The 25131-nt window shown below is 42.8% G+C and overlaps 1 protein-coding gene across 2 annotated transcripts in view; it reads right to left on the minus strand.

The window, feature by feature from the left end:
- Positions 1-25131, minus strand: part of DISC1 (DISC1 scaffold protein) — a 347726-nt gene that overhangs the window by 174583 nt on the left and 148012 nt on the right. For both annotated transcript variants that reach the window (XM_079901082.1, XM_079901083.1), the window contains one exon: positions 17393-17581. In XM_079901082.1, coding sequence (XP_079757208.1) covers positions 17393-17581 — 189 coding nt within the window. The remainder of the gene's footprint in view (positions 1-17392; positions 17582-25131) is intronic.

Here is a 25131-nt window from a genome sequence, read left to right on the forward strand (position 1 = left end):
ACCCCAGGGCCCCTCACCTTCATGGGTCCCCTCCAAGCCCTGTAACTAATTTTGATTCATAATTTCATGTCGTTTTTCTTAAATAAGACCTACCTCCAAATTGCATATGTTTCAGGGATCCCCTGCTGGTTACATGAGTAAATGAGGCAGAAACTGAGGCACACAGAAGTGAAACAGCTACCCCATCTCGGGTCCCACTTCATAACACAGCACAATCAGGATCTGAGTTTGCATATATCTGACCATACAGCCTCTGCTCTGCCGGTGCCCATACTCAGAAAGTCAGCTCGTCGTGCTGGCCTCAGGAAAGAGAATACATGCTTCATAGGACTTTATAAGGAATTATTCCTAAAAATCTCCAAAAGTACCTACCCAGGAGTTGGGACATGAATGATTCTGAACATAGGACTGTTAGGTGAATAATACTTTGAAACACCTCACGTCACAAATGCCATTCAGTTCTCAAATTCAGCATCCACCTAGTTGATCCAGGCTTTACTAAGCCCCTATTCTATATGCAGAGCACAGACCCGGGGGTTGTGTGTGGGGAGACTAACGATCTCAAAAAGCTGTCACAAAGGTTGGGAAACTAGATGTTTAAACAAATAACTATGAAATCTGAAAAAAGATTTCAATTTTTTCATCTTTTTTTTACTGTTCCTCTTTGTTTAATATTTTGCTCTTTTTTTCTCTAAGGAGGTATCTCCCACCCTCTGCTCTAAGTCTGACTATGTTGATGAATTACCGGCTCTACTCAGCCACGGAGCTGCCTGGGTTACAACCTGAATGATATTTAAGGGGCCCAAGTGAAAGCTGTGAACTGGACAACAATTGCACGAGATTTTCACAATGTCACTGTAAACACCCTCTAGGGAAGTAGTATTTCCTTGAAAAGAAGCCAAATTGAACTTAGCCAACAGTATAAGTTAAGAAGTTAGGGATGAAATAGGGAATGGCCAATTCCCTCTCTGAGACTAAGCACTTACAAAAGCCATTTCAAACTTATCCCATTTGGGGCTTCCCTGGTGGCGCAGTGGTTGAGAGTCCACCTGCCGATGCAGGGAACACGGGTTCGTGCCCCGGTCCGGGAGGATCCCACATGCCGCGGAGCGGCTGGGCCCGTCAGCCATGGCCGCTGAGCCTGGGCGTCCGGAGCCTGTGCTCCGCAACGGGCGAGGCCACAGCAGTGAGGGGCCCGCGTACCACAAAACAAAACAAAAAAAACCTTATCCCATTTGTAAAATTTGAAACAGCAGGGTATACAGAGCACCAGACACTGACCGTCAGCTGGATAACTACTGTGCAGCCTGGCCATGAGGCCAAGAAAAGTGGCTACTGCCCCTCTCCACCTCCCTGAGGGCCGGCATGCAATCCCTCAGGCCTAACGAGGCACACAGACCTGGCTGGTGCCAGGCTCCGCCTTCTGGAAGGGATGTGACCTTGGGCCAAACCTCACGAAGCCTCAGCTTAGTCAATAACAATAATAGTAGTAGATAATATGATAATAAAGATAACAGCATCAACCTGTTGGAAGATTAAATGAGATAAAACAGGTAATGCATGCAGTTAATGAGCTATTCATTTTAGAGTTTTTAAAGATTTTTTATGTACAGTAAGATTTACTTCTTTGTGTGTGTGTGTGTACAGTTCTGTGGGTTTTAGCCCATGGATGGATTCCTGTAACCATCACTATAAACAGGTACAGGGCAATCCCAGCATCCCCAAAGATTCCCTTGTTTTGCCTCTTTTCGGTCAAGACCTTCCTCAACCCCTTGACCTTGTCCCCGGAGGTCTGGGCTGTCCAGAGTGTCATATAAATAGAGTCGTGCAGGATAAAGGCTTTGGAGTCAGCTTCTCCGATTTGGCATAATGCATTTTAGATGCATCCAAGTGTTGTCATATTAATAGTTGCTCCTTTCACTTGCTGAGTAGCATTCTACTGTGTGGATGGACCATAGTCTGTTACTCCACTCATCCACTGAAGGACATCTTGCTGGTTTCCAATTACAGGCAATTGTAAATCACGCTGCTATAAACATTTGTTACACGGCTTTGCATGCACGTAACTACTTATTCCTATAGGATAAACAAATATCTAGAAATTGAATTGTTGGGTCACCTGGCAAGTGCAATGTTTAACTTTATAAGAAGCTGCAAAGCCATTTTCCAGAATGGCTCTACCCTTTTACATCCCACCAGCAACGTATGAGACATCGAGTCACTCCACGATATTGTCAGCACTTGGCATTGTCAGTACTTTTCATTTTAGCCATAATAGGTGTGTAATGTTAGTTATTTAAGATGGAAACATTTATATGTGACTGTACCTCGTCATCTACTGTATAAGATAACAATGTTCAGAAGCAGCTGAGGTCACAGAAATCAAGTTTCTTTAATGGCTAACCACCACCTTGGAAAAATCTAGAAATTGCCAGCACGGCAAAAAGGCATCTCACGGTCTGGCTCTTCCCCACTTCTTCAGCCTCATCTCCTGTCGTTCTCATTCTTGGACCCTTCAACCAGCTAGATCAATAATAACATTAAGTAAGATGGATTGAGTCCTGACTACGTGCCAGGGCACCAAGCCACATCCGTCACATGTATGATTTCATTTCCACCTCTCACTGCCCTGTAAGGCCCATATTAGCAGGAATCTTATTTCTGTATTACAGAGGAGAGCACTGATACTCAGAGAGATTGGGAAACTTGTCCAAAGATGCACAGCTGCTACATGGCAGGGCTGGGCTTCGACCCCATCAAGCCCCAAACACGACGTGCTCCCCAGACCCCTGAGTCTGTGCTCTCCTCTTGCTGAGAGGCTCACGCTCTGCCTTCTCTGGGAAACTCTCTCTGGCTCTTGCAAGGCACGCGTAGCAGTCCTCATCTCAGCTCTCTCATCAGCCTCTGTTTCTCTACTTCATCCCTCTCCACGGTGTCCTGCTTGCCTCCGCCACCAATGGTCACAAGCATCTCGAGGCAGGAATCAGATCTTTGCACCCTTCCTTCCCCGGCACCTACGAGGTCCTCAACCCCCGCTGTAGCTGTCAAGCCGAATGAGGGACCAGGCAGGTCCTACAAGAAACCCTGTTGCCCGGAAATTTTAAACATAAGCTGACAGTCCTTCAAAATACATCCATCTAAGACCATTACATACCGAGTAAAAACTTACAGTCAGAGAAAGGACATTACACAACCTTACACATAACTCTTGAGACAGACTCAGAGCTCCATGCCTGTCAGCATCAGACAGAATTTGGGATATAATACAAGAGGACAACAGAGACATTCACCCAAGGTTAACAGCTTTAGGCCAAAGGGCAAAGAAGAGTGGGAGAAAGAAGGAAGGAGCCCTTTCTCACATTCATGCTATAATGGTTTGCCCTCTTGTTTACATAAACACTGTGTTGTTTTTTTTTTTCCTCCATTTATGTGTAGCAGGGCTATTACGATGTTTTATTCCTCTCTTTCTATCACTCTCAATTTACAAGGATCATTTTTGAGAGTAAATTAATTAAAAAGCAATTCATTAGCCCAGAAAGCACCTTGAGGGATGTGGACTCTTTGCCTCTGGAAAATCTGACTGCAAACCATTCCAGAAAGATGGTGACTCTGCCACTGGAGCACAGCTCACACCCAAGAAAGGTCTGGAAGAGGCAGCTCTCCACACTGTCTGGGTTCCATGAATAAAGTTGAATGAACAGGTTAATTTTTTAAATTGAGGCATTAATGGTATCAAATGGCAATAATCAGATGTTTCAGGGGACACAGAATCTTCTCCACTGTTCTCCCACGTAAGGAATTTGAAAACTACGGAGACATATGTACAAACGAATGAATCCAAGGCTTTCTATCCAACTTTCTATCTATTGATAAGTATTTGCAACTTCTAAAGGCCTGAATACAGAAGTTTAGCCTCTCACAATTCAGAGCAAAGCAGCTTAGGGGCAGAAAGAAGGAAAATGAGGGGCTGTTCATCCGCAGAAACTTATTAACATTCCCACCATGGCAAACCTAATTTGCTGTTCCCAAGGCCCATGAAGAAGCATTTCCTCCAGCCTAAGCTCCCATGACCCACTCCTCCAACTGCATTATCAGGTTCCCAAGAAATACCTGCTTTAGCTCTACGGTAGGTTTGTCCCTTCACAAGCTCCACAAAAGCCCCATCACCCGGACTCAGGGTCATCTCCTCACCTCATCCTGTCATCCAAGTTCATACGTGGAGAATTAAATACAATCTCGTTCCCGTACTTAAATGCAGATCATCTGTTTTTTAAAGTAAGGCAGAAAAAAAGATAACAAGCCAGTGTCTTGAAGTCCAATGTCTCTACACAAGGTTTTGGAGACCCCATCACCGTCATGCTTCAAGAAAGGAAAAACCACCTCATATAATTGAGTCACAAAGAACACAGAGGAGGATTTACTTCAGAAGTTTCCATCTCTGTGTCCACATAGTATCTAAGGCCAGACGATAGGCATGTTTCGTGTTTGTAGTCAGGTGTAAACAGCTGTACTTTGGAACAAGCAGCATCATGTCTTCCCTGTATATATGCGCACACCAGCGCCCTGGTGCATTTCCCAATGACAGCCATGAGCTGGTTGATGTTATCTAACACAGCCTGGCACGACAAGATGACCTTCCTAATTGTCACGATGCGAAGCACCGTTGCAAGTGACTTTGAAACGTATGGTAAACTCCACTATGCTGAACTATAATAGCTTCTTCTGTGGGGCTCATGATGAATATTAATGCCAGGGCTCCTGAGGAAAATGTGCCCTCAATTTTATAGTCTATAAAACCCCTTCAGTACCAAAGAGAGCATTTATTTATTGTCTTCAGGCTTCTTCACAGATGCTGTTAAATATTCCATTAAACATGGCAAAATGGAATGAATCATCATGGAACACTGGAGAGGGTTGGGATAAAGATCCCCTTAACAGTATCAAGCCAAGCTCCAGGCAAGACAAGAACAAAATGTCTTGGACTAAAAATACAGGTTCAAGGAGGACACAGAGTATACAGAGAGGGGCCTCCCTGGTGGCGCAGTGGTTAAGAATCCAGCTGCCAATGCAGGGGTCACAGGTTCGAGCCCTGGGCCGGGAAGATCCCACATGCCGCGGAACTAAGCCCGTGTGCCACAGCTACTGAGCCTGCGTTCTAGGGCCCGCGAGCCACAACTACTGAGCCCACGAGCCACAACTACTGAAGCCCGCGTGCCTGGAGCCCATGCTCCACAACGAGAGAAGCCACCGGGATGAGAAGCCCGCGCACCGCAACAAAGAGTAGCCCCCGCTCGCTGCAACTAGAGAAAGCCTGTGCACAGCAACAAAGACCCAACGCAGCCAAAAATAAATTCAAAAGAAAAGAAGAGTATACAGAGAGGCAAGTCAGTGAGCTCTGCTGCTAGAGAGCGTCTTCACAGAGATCTCAGGGGAGCCGCTCCTGGAGAGATGAGGGAGCACTTCACACGCTGCATCCGAGCACGCGGAGACCGAGGGAAGTTGAGCAGGTCAGAGGAAGCGGTCAAGGTAACGCCCAGGAGGGATGTAGGGAGTGAGCACTTGAGTGGATGAGGGTGCGGGATATTCCAAAGGTAGAGGAAAGAAACCCACAGCCAAAAGGCATAGGAACAGGTGATTGGGGCGGTGGGAGAATCTGATACCCAAGAGCGGCAGTAGGCAAGGCGGTGCCTTCCTAAACCCCAATCGTAGTCATTTACGGTGATGACACATCGTCCATGGAAAGGGATCTTTGACTTAACACCCAGCACTGCTTATTGTCTGTGGAGAGAAGGGGAGAGACATGCCGCAGACCCAACTGCTCTCCATGAAAAGCTAGTGACAGTTTCAAAGGTCACCCCATCCGTCTGGCCCTCACCACGCCAGGCCAGCCTCCATCACCAAGTCCTGTGACTCTCCCACAAACTGCAGCCTCAGCGGCCCTACACACCGTCAGCAGACACGCTCCTTTAGTCCGTGAGATAACAGCATGCTTGGGAAGAAAAACATTCCTATCGGCAGGAGCGGTTTTTCTAATGGATCTATTTAAGTAAATGGGAAATTTTTTTAAAAGGCCAAAATACAGTGAAGTACTCAATGTAAGATGCATCGTACAGAAAAAGTAAGGCAATGGACATGACACTGCACGTTTCTCTCAGCTTCTTTATTTTAATGGTCGTGAAAATGTAAAACGCTCCCTTCCACAGATTTCTTGTAAAAAGTGAGATTGGTCTATTATGGTCCCAATTGCAGCTGTTCCCTCTACATCACAGTTGTTTTAAAGGCCAGGGCCAGTGAATGTTAATACACCGAGTGCAAACTGCCTCTACTCGGGAAAACCTACGTTGTTTGTTCAATGCTTTGCACCCTAAGCCTCAAGACGTTTCAGAATTCACTCTGTTACCTCAACATGTTATCATTGTTTATAAAGATTTCTCCTCTTGGTCCTTTATTAATCATGATACTGGGTTAATTTCACACATATACACACAACATACAAACAGGAAAAAACAATAATAACCATATTAGGTAAAGATTAGGAAACCATCAAGTTCCCCCCACCCCTCCCCCAAAAAAAGGACAAGGGTTATGGACAACACACAATGGAAAAAATCATAAAGGCACCAAAAAAGCAAGTTCAACCTCATTATTAGTCAAATATATGCCAAAATAAATCATGAATCAAATACCATTTCATTATTGTTATGATGCTACATAATTTTTTTAAGAAATAACCTTTAGTGTTGGAAAGGATGGACTGGGAGTATCAATTAAACTGGTATAATCTTTTGGAAAGTCTTTGCAGGATGTATCAAGTCATAAAATGATTGTGCTTTTTGGCCCAGAAATCCCATTCTCACTTCATCTTCAGAAAGGAATTCATAAACTGATCATTAACCGAATCAAAATAAGGAGAGAGTTAAGGAGGTCATGGTATATTGATCCTTAGAATGTTATACAGATTCTAAATACTAAACCGGAACGCTGTGTTACAACAAGGAAATGGAAATACGTGATGAGGAATCCAGCTCTGGAAACAGACAGGTCTGAGTCACGTTCCAGCTGTTCACTCCCATCCACAACGCTCCCAGCTCACTGAGCCTCCGTTTCGGCATCCGTAGAATAGGATGATTCCTTTTTCTGAACGTACAGCCATAAGGATTGAATGATGTAGTGCTTTCATTACTGTCACATAAGGCTAAGAAGGTACAGTTGTGCCCATACTCTGAGTACAAGTGTGAAAAATGCCTACATGTGGTCCAGGCACTGGAGGGGACAGCAAAAATGCACCCAGGGGCTCTGCTACAAAAGTTGGATGATGGACAGTTTTTGTTCGATTTTTCAAATGTGTTTTATTCTTATGATATTTTGTGAAATAAATTAAAAATTGAAAAGAAAAAAAAAAAACCCGCTAGAGCAACTCCAGGAATTTCATAAGCTTCAACATCAGAGGATTCTTGTGTAATCCGTCAGGAAAATTACTTCACCTCTGAAGGCTGCTGCATTCTCAGGATTCCAGACACTGGGGAATTTCAGTGTTGGGTGACCTTCTCAGGGCAGACCTGGAGTTTGGTATTCAGCCCCTACTGTTCCTCAGTCTCTGAAAAGAATACAGGGTTGGGTGAAGGGCAAAAAGACATTCGCCAAATGCTAATTTATGTGTCTTGCTGATACAATTGGGACACAGGGACCAAAGTCAAACGCTGGATCACATACAAAGTTAAAAAGAGGCTCAAGGACTTCCCCGGTGGCCCAGTGGTTAAGAATCCGCCTGCCAATGCGGGGGACACGGGTTGGATCCCTGGTCTGGGAAGATTCCACATGCCACGGAGCAACTAAACCCATGCTCCACAACTACTGAGCCTGTGCTTTAGAGCCCAAGAACCACAACTACTGAGCCAGCGTGCTACAACTACTGAAGCCCGCGCACCTAGAGCCCGTGCTCCGCAACAAGAGAAGCCACCGCAGTGAGAAGCCCGCGCACCGCAACGAAGACCCAACGCAGCCAGAAATAAATAAATAAATTTATTTTTAAAAAAGAAAAAAAGAGACTCAAGACTCTGGGACTCAGTCACCTTGTCCCAGCAGGACCAGGCTTCCTTTCATTAATTATACCCTGAAGTCATAATATATCTGCATTAGACTCTTTCTTGGGAAAAGCAATATAATATTTAGAAATACATAAAGTGTAAAGCAGCTTCAGTAACACAGATGAAAAGAGAGCTGCTCAAAACAGCGTAAAATAACCAAAAGTTTAACATCATTTGGCAAATGAAAAGAAAAGAAGTCTGGTTATCATTAAATTTAAAAGCAAAGTATGCGATCAGTTGTTAATGAGTTATAAAAACTTCGGATAGTTTAATGTCAAAAGACAAATAAAATTACCTTCTATAACTATGTGAGCATGTGAGCTATCAGCATATCTGGTTTACACATTTTTGATGTCAAGTCAGTAGACCTTTAAGCAATTCTTGATTGTTTCTGCCATGCTATAAATATTCAATTGCAGTGTATTGGCTTAGAATTGTCCATCCCAACAGGGATCCAACCCTCCCCAATTACATAAAAATCTGGAAGGAAAGTGGATGAGGCAGGATGGCCCTCCCCAGAACTATGGTGGGACCTGGGCAGCAAAATTTGGTGCGACAAAATCATGAGGGCAGAAAACGCTTACGAGCGTACTCTCTCTCCTTTACAAGAGCTAGGAGAACCTGAAAAACCAAATTAGCAACAAAGGATCTCTCGAAAAGAATTGTCTCTCTTGGGTTGCAAAACATATGGCAGCTTCAAAGAAGAGGAAGTGCACAGCAAAAATGGCAGGAGGCCATAACTCATGGCAAAGCCAAAGAGGAAAACAAGACATTTCTTATAAAATTAAGCATTGAAAAGACTGTGACCGTATAAAATAGGTCACAGCACAATAAAACTGAATTCTGCAAAACCTCACAAAGTGGGACTCAGAAAAACAAAAAAAGAATCAGTCTTAATCTTGCAAAACCCTGAATTAAAGAATATAATAAATGTTGTTTATTTAAAGTTCAAAAACTCACTCGAGAGAAGCTTAGAATGGCCATCACATTTTGCAAGTTAATTCCTTGTAATTAATAGGGTGGCACGTTAGTAAATTCTTACAGGCAAACAGGGCTTATCGTGGTTCTCCCCCAGAAACTCTGAGTGGGGTATCAATATACTATTAATGTCTGAACTTATAGGAGTACAAAGGAAAACACTGACATTTAAGCATTTGTGAACAGGAAGTTGAACTAATCATGGTTCTTTGAAAACAATATCAAAAAGTGATTTGAAGTTACCAAATATGTATCCAGTTGAATTGCTATAGCTCAACCTTTTTCTCATTTGTGGTAGTATGCTAAGTCCCTGTTAGTCATCCTTCCAAAATAAAGAACTTGGGTTTTAATACAAAATATGTGAGTATCATAGGGGTGATAACCTATAGAACCTCCTAGCAATTTAAATGATCCATCAGGTGTAGGAAAACTGCAGGCAGCAGATCATCATTTCAGGCATGAAATATAGAGCGTGTACTCAGAAATTTCAAAAATGAAAACAGCCTCTCTTTTCAGGACACTCAAGAGCATCAAGAGATCCTGTTAGTAGACTTTTGTTTCACAGTCATGACTCTGAGTGTGGTACTGAGGTAGGGGGTGGTGAGGGTGAGGGAGGGTGGAAAAACCTCATGTTTGGGAATCAGGTTCATGAAGAACATAAAAAGTGAAATCGCAGGAAAAGGGGATTCAAATCCTGGCCCCGACCCCTCATGTCTGTGTGACTTCGGACAAGGCACCCATTCTCCCTAAGCCTCAGCGTCTTCATCTGTGAAACAGAGATGGTGCTGGGTTAGCCACACAAAGTGTCCAGATGATCAGATGAAATGCACGTGCAGCCTTGGCGTAAAAAGGAGAGAAACCAACACTTGTTACTGAAGAGAAAGGGACAACATACAGGGGATCATTCCTTCCTTTCAAAGAACATATCAAATCCATAAAAGCTAGAGCGAATCTGCGCACCTGGTCAAGGGATCTAATAAATATACGCTAAATATATACAATAAAGATCAAAGGAATAAGAAATCCCAACAGCACTCACTTTTAAACCCATAAGGATTTATATGAGGATAATATGAATAAGAGAATTAAGTTCCACTAATTCCAATTCAGTTCTAATAATCATAACAATAACACGCTATTTTCAGATCATAACGTAATGCTGAAGTTGTTCAGGTAACTGAGGGTAGTACAACTCCCACCCAGGGACGTTTGAACACAGGTGTGGAAAGATATAAATGGAAAAATAAAACAATGAGGCTAATGGAAGAAGAAGCAGGAGAATGTCTTTGTGACTTAGGATGGGGAAAGGTTTCTTAAACAAGACCCAAATATACAAAACTTCAATCACTAAGATGTATACTTTAAATATCTTACAATTTTGTTTGTCAATTATACCTCAATAAAGCAGAAATTTTCTTAAAAATGAAGGAAAAAAAACAGGTGTGGGAGGTCCAGGGGCACAAAAGACAATGCTGATGGATGTGAAACATTCTACAATACAGGATACAGGCCCACACCACAAACAACCCCCTCACCCCCCCCCCACGGCCAAGGGCACTCCTCCAGGAATCTTGGCATCCCACTTACCACTATGCTTAGCTTAATCTTCAGGAAAGAGTGTATAAGTGTGCACGCGTGTGCACACACCAAGGTCTTCAAAGGCCCCGAGTCCAAATGATGACATGTAGCAAGAGACTAGGATAGGCACTGACTGTCCTGTCAAATACCTAAGATTCACATGTACCCACCTTATAACACAGAATCAAGTCCCTGTTCCAACAAATCAGCATGTCAGAAAACTGCCTGTTGCCATTGGGTCTGAAATACCGTTGACGTTGTCACTGTATTCCCACCTAGGGGCTCTGTTAAGGGAGTGTTGTTACGGGAGTATAAAAAGCAAATGGAGAGGCAGGTAGAAAAGGAAGTAGCATCAGTAAGGATTTCTAAAAAATAACTGCATGGATAAAAATAGGAGAAGGAAATCAGAAATAGTTGAAAGCAAGAAAAAAAGGGAACAATGCTGGAGAGAGTCATGGGAATTCAAGACCAGTAGGGACTAGAGTAACTGGAGTAACATGGAGACTTCCTCTCTGGCAGGGACTGTCTGATTCATTCTGGAACACAAAGGTGAGCACGGTGCCTGGCATATTGTAAGTGCTCAATAAATGCTTATTAAAACGATGGATGCACGCAACAGATGAATGGATAAAGAAGATGTGGTACATGTATACGATGGAATACTACTCAGCCATGAAAAAGAATGAAATAATGCCATTTGCAGCAACATGGATGGAGCAGAGAGGTTACAATACTCAGTGAAGTAAGTCAGAAAAAGAAAGACAAATACCATCTGGTATCGTTTGTACATGGAATCTAAAATATGACACAAATGAACCTATTTACGAAACAGAAACAGACTCACAGATATAGAGAACAGAGCTGTGGTTGCCAGGGGGGAGGGGGTGGGGGGAGGGTCGGAGTGGGAGGTTGGGATTAGCAGATGCAAGCTTTTATATATAGGATGGATAAACAACAAGGTCCTACTGTATAGCTCAGGGAATTATATTCAATATCTTATGATAAACCATAATGGAAAAGAACATAAAAAATGTACATATATATATAACTGAATCACCTGCTGTACAGCGGAAATGAACACAACACTGTAAACCAATTATATTTCAATAAAATAATTAAAATGATGAATGCATGGGTGGCAATGAAACTTAGAGATCCGGTTCTCCTGTGTCATATATCAAGCACCTGGGAAGCAGAAAGAATTTCATCCATCAAACCTCACACCGTGATGCGCGGGTGATGGGAACCAATAGAACGGAAACTAAACTGAGGCCTCCTATGAACTAATACAGGCTTTTTGCACTGCTGTGGGGATGCCTCCCAAAGGGATTATCACCATTGTTTAATAAAAGAGGAAGGAAGTTAATTACGAATTTCAAGCTTAGAAATTCACAGGCAAAAGTGGCTGAAGAGAAATAACCATACTCAGAGAGAGGCAAGAATAAACTAGAAAGAAGAAGACCTTGGAGAGAAACAAAAAATGCAAATGCATGTTTAACTGGGATCCTGATAACATAATTAATAAGATGAATCAAAGATAAATGATTAGAGATGCGAAGGCTCAGCTCACAGAAAAACCCGAGAAAAAAAGATTTTGTAATTTTAGGAAGAAGTTTCCCTTCAAAAGGTTCATATTATACATATATTCAATCTAAACAAACAAAAATTTCCACTCAGAGAGGCAGACACAATTAAGATATTTCCCATATAACAAGCTAAGTTCCTTCACGTACAGAACCTGCAAGGGTCATCTGGGTCCCAAACAAATAGCTCGGGTCTCATTTACCGAAAACTCTATCACGATTCTGGCCCCAAGACAGCCAAGTTGTCCACCAGCAAATTTTAGTCAAAGCTCAGGGGAAGAAGAGACATTTGGTGTGTCTACAGAATGGGATCTCTAACCATCCCTTTAGGTTCCAGGGACCTAGGACCGGTGACGTCAGGTCACTGGAAGATTCCATATTTAAACTCAATTAGCCCAAGCCCTTCCTAATTCACTTCCATGGCATTATACGTTAACATAAGGTTTCTTAACGTTTGGAGGAACTTAGAAAGACTCCTTCAAAAATCTGCTGAGTAACTGGATCTCTGTGTGGAAAAAGTGTACAAAATCACAGATATGAAATCTGTGTACAGTTTCACAGTCTACCCATGATCTCCTGCTTTCATCCGCTAACTTTTTTTCTCAAAGGTGGCTGGTAACAGCCATGTGTGCTTTTGCATTTGCTATAAATCTATTCATGAGGACTTCCCATTACACTCTCAAAAAAATCATCTTTAAGAATTTAACACCACTCCACATTCCTGAAAACTTCGGGCTTTAAGCTACTTTTGAGGAAAACAGACGACGCTTCACCTATCTTTTTTGCTCTGGCTTCTAGGAAGTTCATGATCACATCATATTCTCAACCAAAATAATTAACACTCATCATTAGCATTTTCTTGTCTTGACTTTTCCATTGTATCTGTTAATTTTGTTGTTTCCATCTTTGATATATACTTATATATATTCCAGGCCTCCATTTCTTCCCCCCCTCCAAAAATAAGACAGATTTTATTCCCCTGTTCTAATTTTTCTTGAAAATTTTATCTAAATATAGCTAATAAATGTGGAAAGGGAGTGACTGCCTATATATGCAGAACCTGTAAGGCACACAATCTCTTAACCAAAAGCTTCTCCTTAAAGTGACTTATGAAAGATGTTTCACCAGTGGACTTAAGAGTTAAAAAAACTAATACCTCACTAAAGGGCATAATACTTCCTTTTATTAGCTATCAGGAGGTAGTCCAAAAATAAGGGCAAGATTGTATGGGTGTGGCCTTTCTAACCTAAAGCAAAAGGTAGGTACTAGCCCCAAACCACAACTGAAAAGTTACGCCACTTCAACTTTATCACCCTTAAAAACTGTCCCTTGGGACTTCCCTGGCGGCCCAGTGGTTGGGACTTCGCCTTCCAACGCAGGGGGTTTGGGTTCGATCCCTGGTCCGGGAGCTAAGATCCCACATGCCTCTTGGCCAAAAAACCAGAACATAAAACAGAAGCAGTACAAATTCCATAAAGACTTTAAAAAAAAAAACCCTGCCCCTTATCTGCCTTCCACTTCCTCCTTACTCACTGAAAGGCAAATAAATGAGTTTAAACTGGACACAGACAGCCATCACTCCCAGAAAAAAACAGCATTTGACACCCACACTGAGAATCTCTTTACGCATTTCACAGACCCTACACAGATTCCTGACAGCTCACTGGGCCACAGGCCCCACCAGATTTTTGAGCTACATCTGCAGTATCTTTTCTACTTGGGCAGCTCGCGTAAACTGGGAAAATTCATTAACATGCTAATGATACTCTATTTAAAATTCCAGCCCTGATTATTCTGTGATTAAATCTCTCCCCTTGACGTCTGCTTCCTTTATATCTGAGTTATAGTACGAAATCAACAATATTAATAAAGTACAATACACATTACCAACTTATCCACAAGGGATGGAAAAACAGTTATGTAAATCTCGGGGTTGTCTTTTTTTTCTGAAAAGCAGATGTAGCAAACTGTAAAAAAAGTTACTGATTTTTTTTCATCCCACTAGTTCTGTCTGCTGCCACCCCAATCTGAATATCCAACTCAAGCATCTTCCATGAAAGACAATCAAACTTATCACTGCTCTCATTAAATTGGAAAATGAATTTTAAACTTTTTTTTTTTTTTTTAAAGAAGATCCAAGGTCTGGGTCTGTGATTCAAACTAAGGGAAGAAAGGACTAATGTTTCATTTTAACATCTGGCCCCAGTAAATGAACAAATATTTGTGGTCTATTTAACTATTTTTAATGACATCGTGCTGGGTACTGCCAACGACGCAAATGAAACCTAAAGACAGTGTTTTCACCTCGATGGACTTACAGTCAGGCCAGAGACACAGGATGCAATGACATGGTAAGTGATCAGCAGAGCAAGTTCATCTGTGATGAGGCACTACACACACTCTTCCCATCATTAAGAATCCTCTGAATGAGACAGACTGTGCCCTAAGACTGCAAATCTCCCCTCCCGCTATAGAAACAGAACCCTTGTACACACACACGGCTGGGTCAGCCAACTTGGAGCCAGTGTCACAGAGCCTGGGTCCCTGACCGTCATGGAGTGACATGTTCATCCCTGAATTGCCTTTCGCTCCCAAACGCCGCATTCTGCAATCACTGCTGGAAGTCAAAATCTGTCTTTGCGAACACTACACAGCGCTCATTTTTTGAATAGTCTTATTTTAAAACGTTTTATCTAAGATTAAAAAGAGTCAGCTCACGGTAATACACGCAGAAGCTCACTGCGTCTTTGTATTTGCTCCATGTTTAAACTCGAGCACAGAGCTCCCTCCAGACTTTTAACTCTCCAAATGCAACAAATGAGAGAACATGGTCTCTGGTCTAGTCTGATTACTATCCATGGGTAAAAGCTTCATGTTACCAAGCAATTCTTTCTCTCTTTCTTGCTTTGTCGCTCACACTGTCTCCAACCCAAGATTATTAATTTGGTTCACCCAAAGCCAAGTCACCTCAGATTGCTTAAGAATTAGCTTCGGCCTAAAGCAGAGGGAAAAGGGTAGCTGATCCAGCAAAATCCAAGTATGAAACATAAAGAACGCCTTCACCACAGTAATGAGCCATCTGCAATTTAGACTCATCCATGGTAACAATCTCGCGTTCCATTTGTTTATGTTTTATTCATCATTTTGAAAATACTTAGTCAAGTGACAATGATGAGATTCGAAAAATACTTTACAGCTCTTTTTTTTCAAAAAAGAGATATTAATGGCTTTCAAGAGCTCAACTGTTCAAATGAAAACATTGCTGCATCCTATTATATATAGGATGGATAAAAAAAGGTTCTACGGTGTAGCACAGGGAACTATATTAAATATCCTGTGACAAACCATAATGGAAAAGAATATGAAAAAGAATGTGTATATATATATATATATATATATATATATGTATAACTGAGTCACTTTGCTGTACAGCAAAAATTAACACAACATTGTAAGTCAACTATACTTCAATAAAATTTTTTTAAAAAAGAAAATATTGCTGAACTAAATTTGTCCAAACTGGTTCACATCTTTATTCTTAGATATAAATGTCCCATTTTGCACCAAAAGACTTGGGATGACAAGGTGAGACATTTCATAGTTATCATTTTTTATTATTTTAAAAATTTATAGCAAAAATTCATTTAAAATATACAAGGTTAGTCCTATAATAATGTAATAAACTGCACCGTCACATCTTAGAGGAATGTGTTGTCATTTCTCAGGACTATAGTTATATATTAAGCCTCAAATGCAGTCTCTAGTTACATATTTGGCAAAAACAAAGCTTTGACCTACAAAAGTGAAAAAAAGATAAGGCGTTCTGAGTTGTTGAACCAACTTGAGGGTGTCCATGGCTAAGAAGACACAATAATGCTTGACCATCCTATCTTTCATTCAAATAACTGTGAAGAAACCTCTCTCTACAAAATTTAGTAAGTCTTTAAAACTAAATTTATTCATAGTGAAATGACACACCTATTTCCGCTAGCTGATTTCATATTTATTTATTTGGTTTTAAATACTAATCTTCATTTACTTCAATTTGTGGAATCTTTTCAAATAGCCCTATTTCAAATCTGGCTAACTAATACCTCTATTCTTTTCTTATTTCTTTTTAAACAAGCATACTTTGTAAATACAGTCCTTTATTTGTATATATGCCTTTCACTTTCCTAGTAAATACTTATTTAGGGAAATGATTTACTATGCATGAACTTTGCCTTCCAACAACCTCTAGTTCCCAGGGGACGTGCAAGGGTGTGTGCGCACGCACACACACACACACACACACACACACAATCTCAGGATCTTGATAAATTACCTCACTTAATTTGTACCACTCAACCAGCCTACGAGATGGAAAATACTCTTCTCATTTTACTGATGAAGAAACAGGTTCCAGCATCTAACTTTACTTTAAATTTAAATTTAAATTTACTTTAAATTTAAATTTTCTTCCTATGATTTCATTCTGTATATTAGAAATTGAATCATCAGAAATTCTTCACTGTGTGTGTGTCTTGGGGGGTTTTTTTTAAGAAATAGGTTTGGCTTTATCAATTTGGACTGAACCAACATCTTCTGAAAGTATTCCTCAGAGTGAAGCCTCAAGGGGACCTCCTCTACAGTTAACAACGGGACAGGAAAAGACCACACGAATACTTTAACTCCCCCAACAAACAGATACTTTGGCCAAGACAGCACCGGTATCTTCGGCATCATTCTTCCTGGGGAAAGCAGCTCTCAGAAAAGCCCACACAGAGAAGAGGCACTTCCTGGTCTTTTCTCAGTTTTCCCAGAGCCAGCCTGCTTTCATCTGCGACTGTGCAAACCAGAAGGCCGAGGCAAGGAACAAAAGGGAGATAATCGTCAAACAGAGAAAATTCTCAAGAACTGTGCCAAGGGGGAGATGGCTCTGAACGATCACAAGGCCATTAGCAAGTCCAGGGTAGAGGAGGGGGGAAAGACAGAAAATGAAAAGGCATCTCATGCGAGAGCCAAACAAAAGCTGACAAGAAATTCTGCCGCATTGGCCGAGGCTCCTGCCAAAACTGTCCTCCAGGAAAAGCGCTGTGTGTCTCCAGGACACCCTTCCCAGTGACGCTCACATAAAGCAGTACAATAAATAGCACACAGACACGAGACACCCGTGTGACCACTCACCATAGGCAGTTCTCCCCTGATCCAGTTCTCTCCTGAGGCTGCTATAATCTTCTTTAACACTTGCCAATTTCTGGACGTTCCTGGAACTCAGCACCAACAGTTTGTGGAGAAGTCCCTCCAGCCCTTCCCTCTCGGATGTTAATGATCTAATCTCCTCCGTGAGCTCCTTGGCTGTACAGAAATGGTTTCCTGCGGAAAAGGAGGGAAAACAAGCGTTGCCGCATCCCTACCTATGGAAGGTGCAGCGAGCACGCACTAATGGTGTGGGGAAAGGGGGATGAACTTTGCAGCTACATCCAACTGCATTCACAGTCTTCTGTGGAGGAATCTGGAAACACACTGACTGTCCTGCTTAAGCTGAAAAAACCACCAGTCCCTTTAGCAACTTACTATATTCTGTTTTAGGGGGTTGCATTGGCTAATTCACGTCCTTCTGAAACATGATGACACAAATATATCACAGTGAAACCCAGGGCAGCCACATGGCATCATTCCATACAAACGTCCCAATGGCAAAGAGGTGAAAGATTCCAGTAGGGTGGAAAGGGACCGGGCCTCGGAGTCAAACTAGACCTAAATTCAAATCCCCAGTTCAAATCCCGGTTACACAAACTGCATGACCTTGAGCAAAGAAATCAGCATATGGGATTTCAGGGCAAACTTCTTCTAAAATATGATTGTGCATTACAGGTGGCTACAAGAATAAATGTGAAATTCTATAAAGCTCTGAGCATTGAATTCATTAGCAGGGTTGCAAGAATCAAGGTCAATATACAGAAATCAACTGCATTTCTAAGTATCAGCAGCAAATAATTGGAAAGTGAATTTTTTTTAATGTCATGTATAAGGTATTTTAAAACTCAAAATACTTAGGGGTAAATTTAAAGAAAGATGTGCAAAACCTCTACACAGAAAACCATTTTAAAACTTCTGAGAGAAACTAAAGGAGACTTAAATAATTAGAAAGATATACTGTATACACATACATTGGAAAACTGAATACTGTTAAGGTTTTCATTTTCCTCAAAATGATCTATTGATTCAATACAATTCTAATCAAAACCTCATGTGGGTCTTTTGTAGAAACTGACAAGGTTATTCTAAAATGGTAAAAGAAAATGCAAAGGCCTAGCTAAAGCAAAACAATCCTTAAAAGGTAGAACAGAGTTAGAGGACAGTTGCTACTTGATTTCAAACTAACACTGAAGCTACAGTAAATGCAGACAGAATGGCACTGGTGGACAAACAGACAAACAGATCAATGGAAGAGAACAGACAGTTCAGAAGTAGACCCACTCTCACACAGTTAAGTAATTTTCAACCAAAGTGCCCAAGCGAGTCAATGAGGAAAACAAAATACTTTCAACAGATGGTACGGGAACAACTAGCTACCTATATGGGGGAAACATTAACCTTGATACATGCCTCAAATCATACACAGAATTTAATTAGAGATGGATCACAGGCCTAAACGTAGAAGTGAAAACTATAAAGCTTCTAGAAGAACATATAGGAGAATATCTTTCTAACTTTGGAGTCAGAAAAACTTTAGGTAAGACACAGAATATACTAATTATAAGAGAAAAAATGAATAAATGGGCTTCATCAAAATTATAAACATCTACTCCTCAAAAAATACCATTAAGAAAATGAAGAGGCAAGCCACAGACTGGGAGAAAATATTTACAATGCATACATCTGATGAAGGACTCGAGTCCTGCAACTCAACAGTTAAAACACAAATAACCCTATTGAAAAGTAGGCAAATGACACCACAGGCACATTACAAAGATATATAACTGGGGCCGAAAAGCGTATGAAAAATGTTGATGATCATTAGTTGCCAGAAAAATGCACATTAAAGCCGTAGGGATTCCACTGCAAAACCATTCAAGTGGCTCAGATTAACTGGACTGAAACTGCCTGGTTGACAAGCACGAGGAGTTACCAGAACTCTCCCGTGCGACGGGAGCATGAAATGTACAAGCACTTTGAGACAGGTTCTGTCCATTTCTCATAAAGTTAACATACACCTATCCTTTGATTCAACAATTCCACTGCTAGGTATTTACCCAAGAGAAATTGTTGCAGGAAGAGGGACCCCTTCCAGGGCCCGAGAGTGGCCTTTTGTCTAACACTCAGAAATGAATTGTCCGAGCAGACACACGTGCTGACAAAGAGACTTTATTGGGAAGGGGCGCCTGGGCGCAGAGCAGCGGCGCAACGGGACTCAGGAGGACTGCTCTGCCACGTGGCTCGCAGTCTCGGGCTTTATCGTGATGGGGTTAGTTTCCGGGTTGCCTCTGGTCCATCATCTTGATTGGCCCACATCTGGTCTGACTCGGGGTCCTTCCTCGTGACGCGCGCATCTCTCAGCCAAGATGGATACCGGCACAAAGGGTTCTGGGAGGTTGGCGGGACTGGTGTCTCCTCCCTCCTTTTGGCCCCTCCCTCCTTTTGGCCCCTCCCGAATTCTTCTGGTTAGTTTTCAACGGCAGTCCCTTATCGGGAACTCCTACTGTGAGACAACTCACAGTATTATTATCGTGCCTGGCCAAGACAGGCAGTTTCGGTCAACAGTTCCCTAATAAAAATGAAACATGCAATCAACAAATACTTGACTCAAATGTTCACAGTTGCTTTACTCATTGTCCCAAACTGGAAACAACCTAAATGTCCATCTAGAGGAGAAGGTAGAAACAGTGGTACGTCGGAACTACCCAGCAAGGAAAAGGCACAAACTCTACATACACGCAGTGACGTGGGAGTATCTCAAGAAAAAGACACGCATACGACGGGATTCCGTTGATATTAACTTCTGGAACAGGCAAAACTAATCCATGGTAGAAGACGTCAGAACAGAGGCCATCTGGGCAAAGGGGAATGATGACTGGGAACAGGTACAAGCGTGATGTTTCTGGGGTGATGATAACACAGGTGTCAAAATTCACGGAACTGTACCCTTAACATCTGTGCATTTCACTGAATGTAAATCATACCTCAATAAAAAAGGAAAACTATATTAGGGAATATTTAAGTATGAAAATGATACCATAATTAATAAACATATCACATTAATAAGCACTCCATAAACAACAGTTATTGTTATTAGAGGGCTCCACTATATTTCCTAAGAGTTTATTATAACCATAATCATGATAACAGCTACTAACTTTCCCTCCTTCAAATCTCACCACAACCCTTGGTGATAATACACTCTATGTTACCTATTCCAAGATGCACTTTTTTTTTTACATTTTAACATCTCTGAAACGGATGTGTCTTACAATTACTGTTATCTAGGAGGTGGTCTGGATGAAGTTGCTATTACGTGATTGTCATTCTTGGTGGCCTGACTGAGCATCTATATCCCCCTGCTGTTTCAATGTACAAACCATTTAAGGACACTTTGAGTCCTGTTACCTTCTGTTGAGATGGATTTGTAAGATTAGGAAAGCACCAGCATTTAAAACTTGAAGAATGGTGTTAGCAGCTTGGCAGAAAATCCTACAGAAAACAGTAGTTCGTTCTTGGAGAAAAAGAAAAAAAGTTGCATCACCAGTCGCCTCACTGATGCAGAGGATGATACTGTGTGGAGAAACAGGAGGCTTGACTTGAGTCGAACTGTGTTTTAGGCCAGACTAAGCATGAAACATCTTAGGGAAACCTTAATCCATTCATTTTCCTTTTTAAAAGAGTGATACGTGATTTTTTCAAAAGCTTAACTATATCTAAAAGAGCTATTTCAATAAGTATAAAATAAAAACTCTAAGCCACAGAAAGCACTGTATCATTGTTTAATTGACAGAAATGTTTCCTTCTTAGTAGTATATAAAATAATGGCTCATTTTATGGTCACTAAAATACACATTGTTATCTCTACGGTGGAGAAAACTGAAATCTAGAGAATTACATATCTTGCTGAAGCTTCCATAGCAATAAAAGGCAGGGCAACTTTCCAACTCAAACATAGCTCTAAAATCCCTCCTCTTAAGTATTAAACTGTGCTGTTTATTTCTTTATTCTTATTATTTCATAAGGCAGATTTCAATATGGTATCAGTGTGGGAAAGGTTACACAATTTTGTCCCACTTTAAGGGCATTCTGCACACCCAGCCCATGCCATTTCTGTTACTGAAATCCATAGTTTCAGATTCCATGATTGCATAAATATCTTTTGAGACTATTTACTGTCTCTCACTATGTGGGCACATACGGAAAGGGACAAGGCACTGGACCTTCTCTCCAGGAAGTTACATTGAATAAAGGGGATAAGATGTACAGTAAAAAAAAAATAGGCAAATATGCTCTAGGAGGGCTCAGAGAAGAGTGATCATTCCAGAAGGGGAGACAGAGGCAGGTTCACCAGCAAAGAACGTAAGGTTCCCAAAAGGCGAAATGGGAACCTTGTTAAGCAAAGGGCATTGTCTTGCGGGGCGTGGCGCTAGCAGAAGAGAGGCGCATGACCAAAGACGGGCCAAGACGTTGACAAGAGGGTTCCAAATGCCAAGGCGATGGGTTTGGACCCATTTAGGAGAAACGAAGTCCTGATAAAGAGAGCAGACTGGATGCCACAAACTTTGAGCTGTCAATGGAAACACAACGGAAACGTTTCTGGATCCGCGATTTCTATGTGAGCAATGACCGGTGGGGGCCGTTGCGAGTGGAGCCCCCTATGAAGGGCCACAGAGAAGCCAAGGGACCTGCCACGCCGTGGGGAGACCGCGGGAGGAGCCCGCAGCCCCAGAAGTGTGACGGCCTCTGGACAGAACTGCGTGAGCACCCGCGGGGCCTTCAAGTTCCCTTCTCGGCCTGGGCTGAGGGAGCTCCCACCTTTCTGCTGGGCCGTATTTTCAAGCCAGAGGGTTAGCAACATGGTGGGGTGAGCACCGAGACTGCCCCAGAGACACCAGGCAGGAGATGCCAAGTGTGCAACTTCCTCTTGAGAACAATTCAGAGAGAAAAGACCTCCCAAAACAAACAGGAAGACGCTCCAGAGACGGAGTGAGTGCCAGCATGGAAGGTTTCCTGGAAATACATCCTCAGGCCCTCCTGCGACTCATCACCGACTCTAGAGGCCAGAGCCTTCATAAAACATGCGAGAGATCACTCCTTAGGGTCCTTGATCCGAAGGGGTGTGGCTTGGGAAATGCAGCGTGCTGTGCACGTTCCACATACACAGAATGAGCGTGAATTCCCAGAGAGACAGATAATATCAAAAGCCGTGCCGCAATAAATGCTACGCTGTCCTCGGTTAATATTTCATAAGCATTTTGGCCTCAGATCCAAGCCCATGGGGCGAATCTTGCCTGACGCAGCCCTCCCCGACTGCTGCAACTGACCAGAGCTCCGTGATGAACACGGAGAAAAAGAAACGCTGATCCCTGTAGGAAGTCCCATCAGTGACCCGGGGACCCCAATCTCCATCACCCCGATGGGCCTTCCCTAAAGCCAAGGGGGAATCTGTGTACGGATGCACATCCGCCTTTGCATCGAGCGGCGCATATGCCTGCCTGCTCTGCAGCAAGCGAACCGCACTTGGGCCCTCATGGAGGTTTTCTAGAGCACCTGTCAAAATATTTTATGCTACAAGTAACACAATTAAAACCCTCTGGGCGCCTGCCAAAGCTGAAACTGATCTTACTCAACCTGCTGTTTCTAAGTACATCCTCAGTGTCTCTGAATTTTAAATCGTTACCCTCCTCTACTTCACGCTATCTGGGGGTTATTCTTTGAAATCATTATCTGAGTCTCATTTTATAGATGACAGGGCTCTTGTGAATTCTCGTTTAGTCTTCCCAACAATCCAGGAAGGAGGTCTTGTAATGACTGCCCTTGGCTTCCAATTGAAGAAACTGAGACCCAGAGAGTGACCTTCGTAAGGTCACAATGTTTCGGAGTTGTACGATCACACATGAGATTACTGAACTTGAACTTGGTTCTTCCAACCTCATGTTAGGTGCTTATTCCATCAAATACATCTCAGTAAGGGACTTGGTCAAAACACGGCCACGAGTCATCCATAAAGGGAGGGAGAACAGAGATGGCTGAGGTTAAATCCTGTGCTCAGACGGGCTGTCTCACCCAGTCAGTCCACAGGCCTCACTGTTACCTTCACCGGGGGACGTGCACACGCACGGTACTCGCTGGGCCACAGACATTTCCATCTGTGACGATCCTCCTAAAGGTATCCTCTTCTACCTCCCCGAATTTGAGCTACTTCTTTTCGAGGGAAAAAGAAATAAAGCCAGTGTTGAACATAATCAAACCCCAAATCATAGAGTGCTACACCTCTTCTCTGGCCTGACACCAGATCTTTCGAGGAATTCCAAGCTCAAGTCCACACCCGCTGGTTGGGCAGGACCACACCCTCTGCCTTCCAAGCCTCACGCTCAGCGACGTCAAGGCCACGATCACCAACCAACTGCTCCCCGAACCCCCTCTGCATGGAAGCTCCTTTGGCTGGAATTTGCCATTTTCCACTCGTTTGGTTTCTTTCTTCCAGTTACCATGATTTCCTGAGATACCGAAAAGCATTTTGTGTGAGCAGAGCCCCGGTTTTGCACATCAAACATTTTAGAAATGGTCACATTTGATAGAGAAGACAATGGGAAGAGAACACTAGTGGTTCTCACTAATTCCCTAGTGGTCCAGTGGTTAGGACTCCAGGCTTCCATTACAGGGGGCACGGGTTCCATCCCTGGTCGGGGAACTAAGATCCTGCGTGCTGCAGGGCGCAGGCAAAAAAGAAAAAAAGAGAGAAAGATTTCAGGCTGCCGTTTGGACACATTTGTCTCTAACTAATGCATTTTAAGTAGAGATAATTTTTATTCTCTATAAAGGAAAAGTCAAATCAGATAGAACCATCTTTAAAAAACAAATGGCTTGGAATACCAGAGATATCTGGATATGCTATTTAAGAATAAATGATTATTTGAACTGTTTGTTCTTTGGAAGCAGACAATCGGAGGCAGATGAGAAGGAAAATACACCACAAACAGAGGGGAGATCCTGAGGTGTGGAGACAACAGATTCTGGGGATCAGAAATCAACAAATGAGGGTTCCATTTTTTCAAACAATTACTCTCATCGACTGTCTCCTGAGCGCCAGACATTAGGCAAAGCCCAGGAAAAAATAACAGCAAAGGTAACTCAACACGTGGACCAGAACAATAAGGGGGCTGCTTCAACAGGGAAAGGATGGAGCCGGAAACTCACGCAGGATGTCAATATAAGCAAAGCTTCAGAGCCCGCGCATCAGAGAGCTGGGCCTTGATGCTGGGGGCGGGGAAACAGTCAGAGCACAGCCGGCCCCGTGCAAGATGACCATGGGACACCAGTCAGGTTACAGAGCATGACGGAAGCAGAGCCCAGTTACAGGACCCGGAGCCCAAGACGGAAGGCCGGGGACAGCCGGGAAGGATGCCTGTCGCGGAGACACGGACGCAGGTTCCCGCCACTGAAACATCTTCTGTTTCTGGGAACAGAAGGAGGGTAAGGAGGCCACAGCTGTGAAAGGAAGGAACAGCAGGCAGAGAGGGAACGGAGCTAAGCTCAAGACAGGAGTGTTCATCACCAGAGGTCAAAGGCTGGGCAAGGCCCGGCCCGGTTCTAGAAAAGGAGATAGGCCCTTGACATCCTGACCACAGAGCCTGAGGCAGGCACACCCATCCCACCCTCCTTGGGGCACCGAGACCACCCCCTCGCTCTCCCCGCAGCAGCCTCTGCCCAGCCTAGGG

The sequence above is a fragment of the Stenella coeruleoalba genome, assembly GCF_951394435.1.
Source record: "Stenella coeruleoalba genome assembly, chromosome: 16".
NCBI classification, from domain to species: Eukaryota; Metazoa; Chordata; class Mammalia; order Artiodactyla; family Delphinidae; genus Stenella; species Stenella coeruleoalba.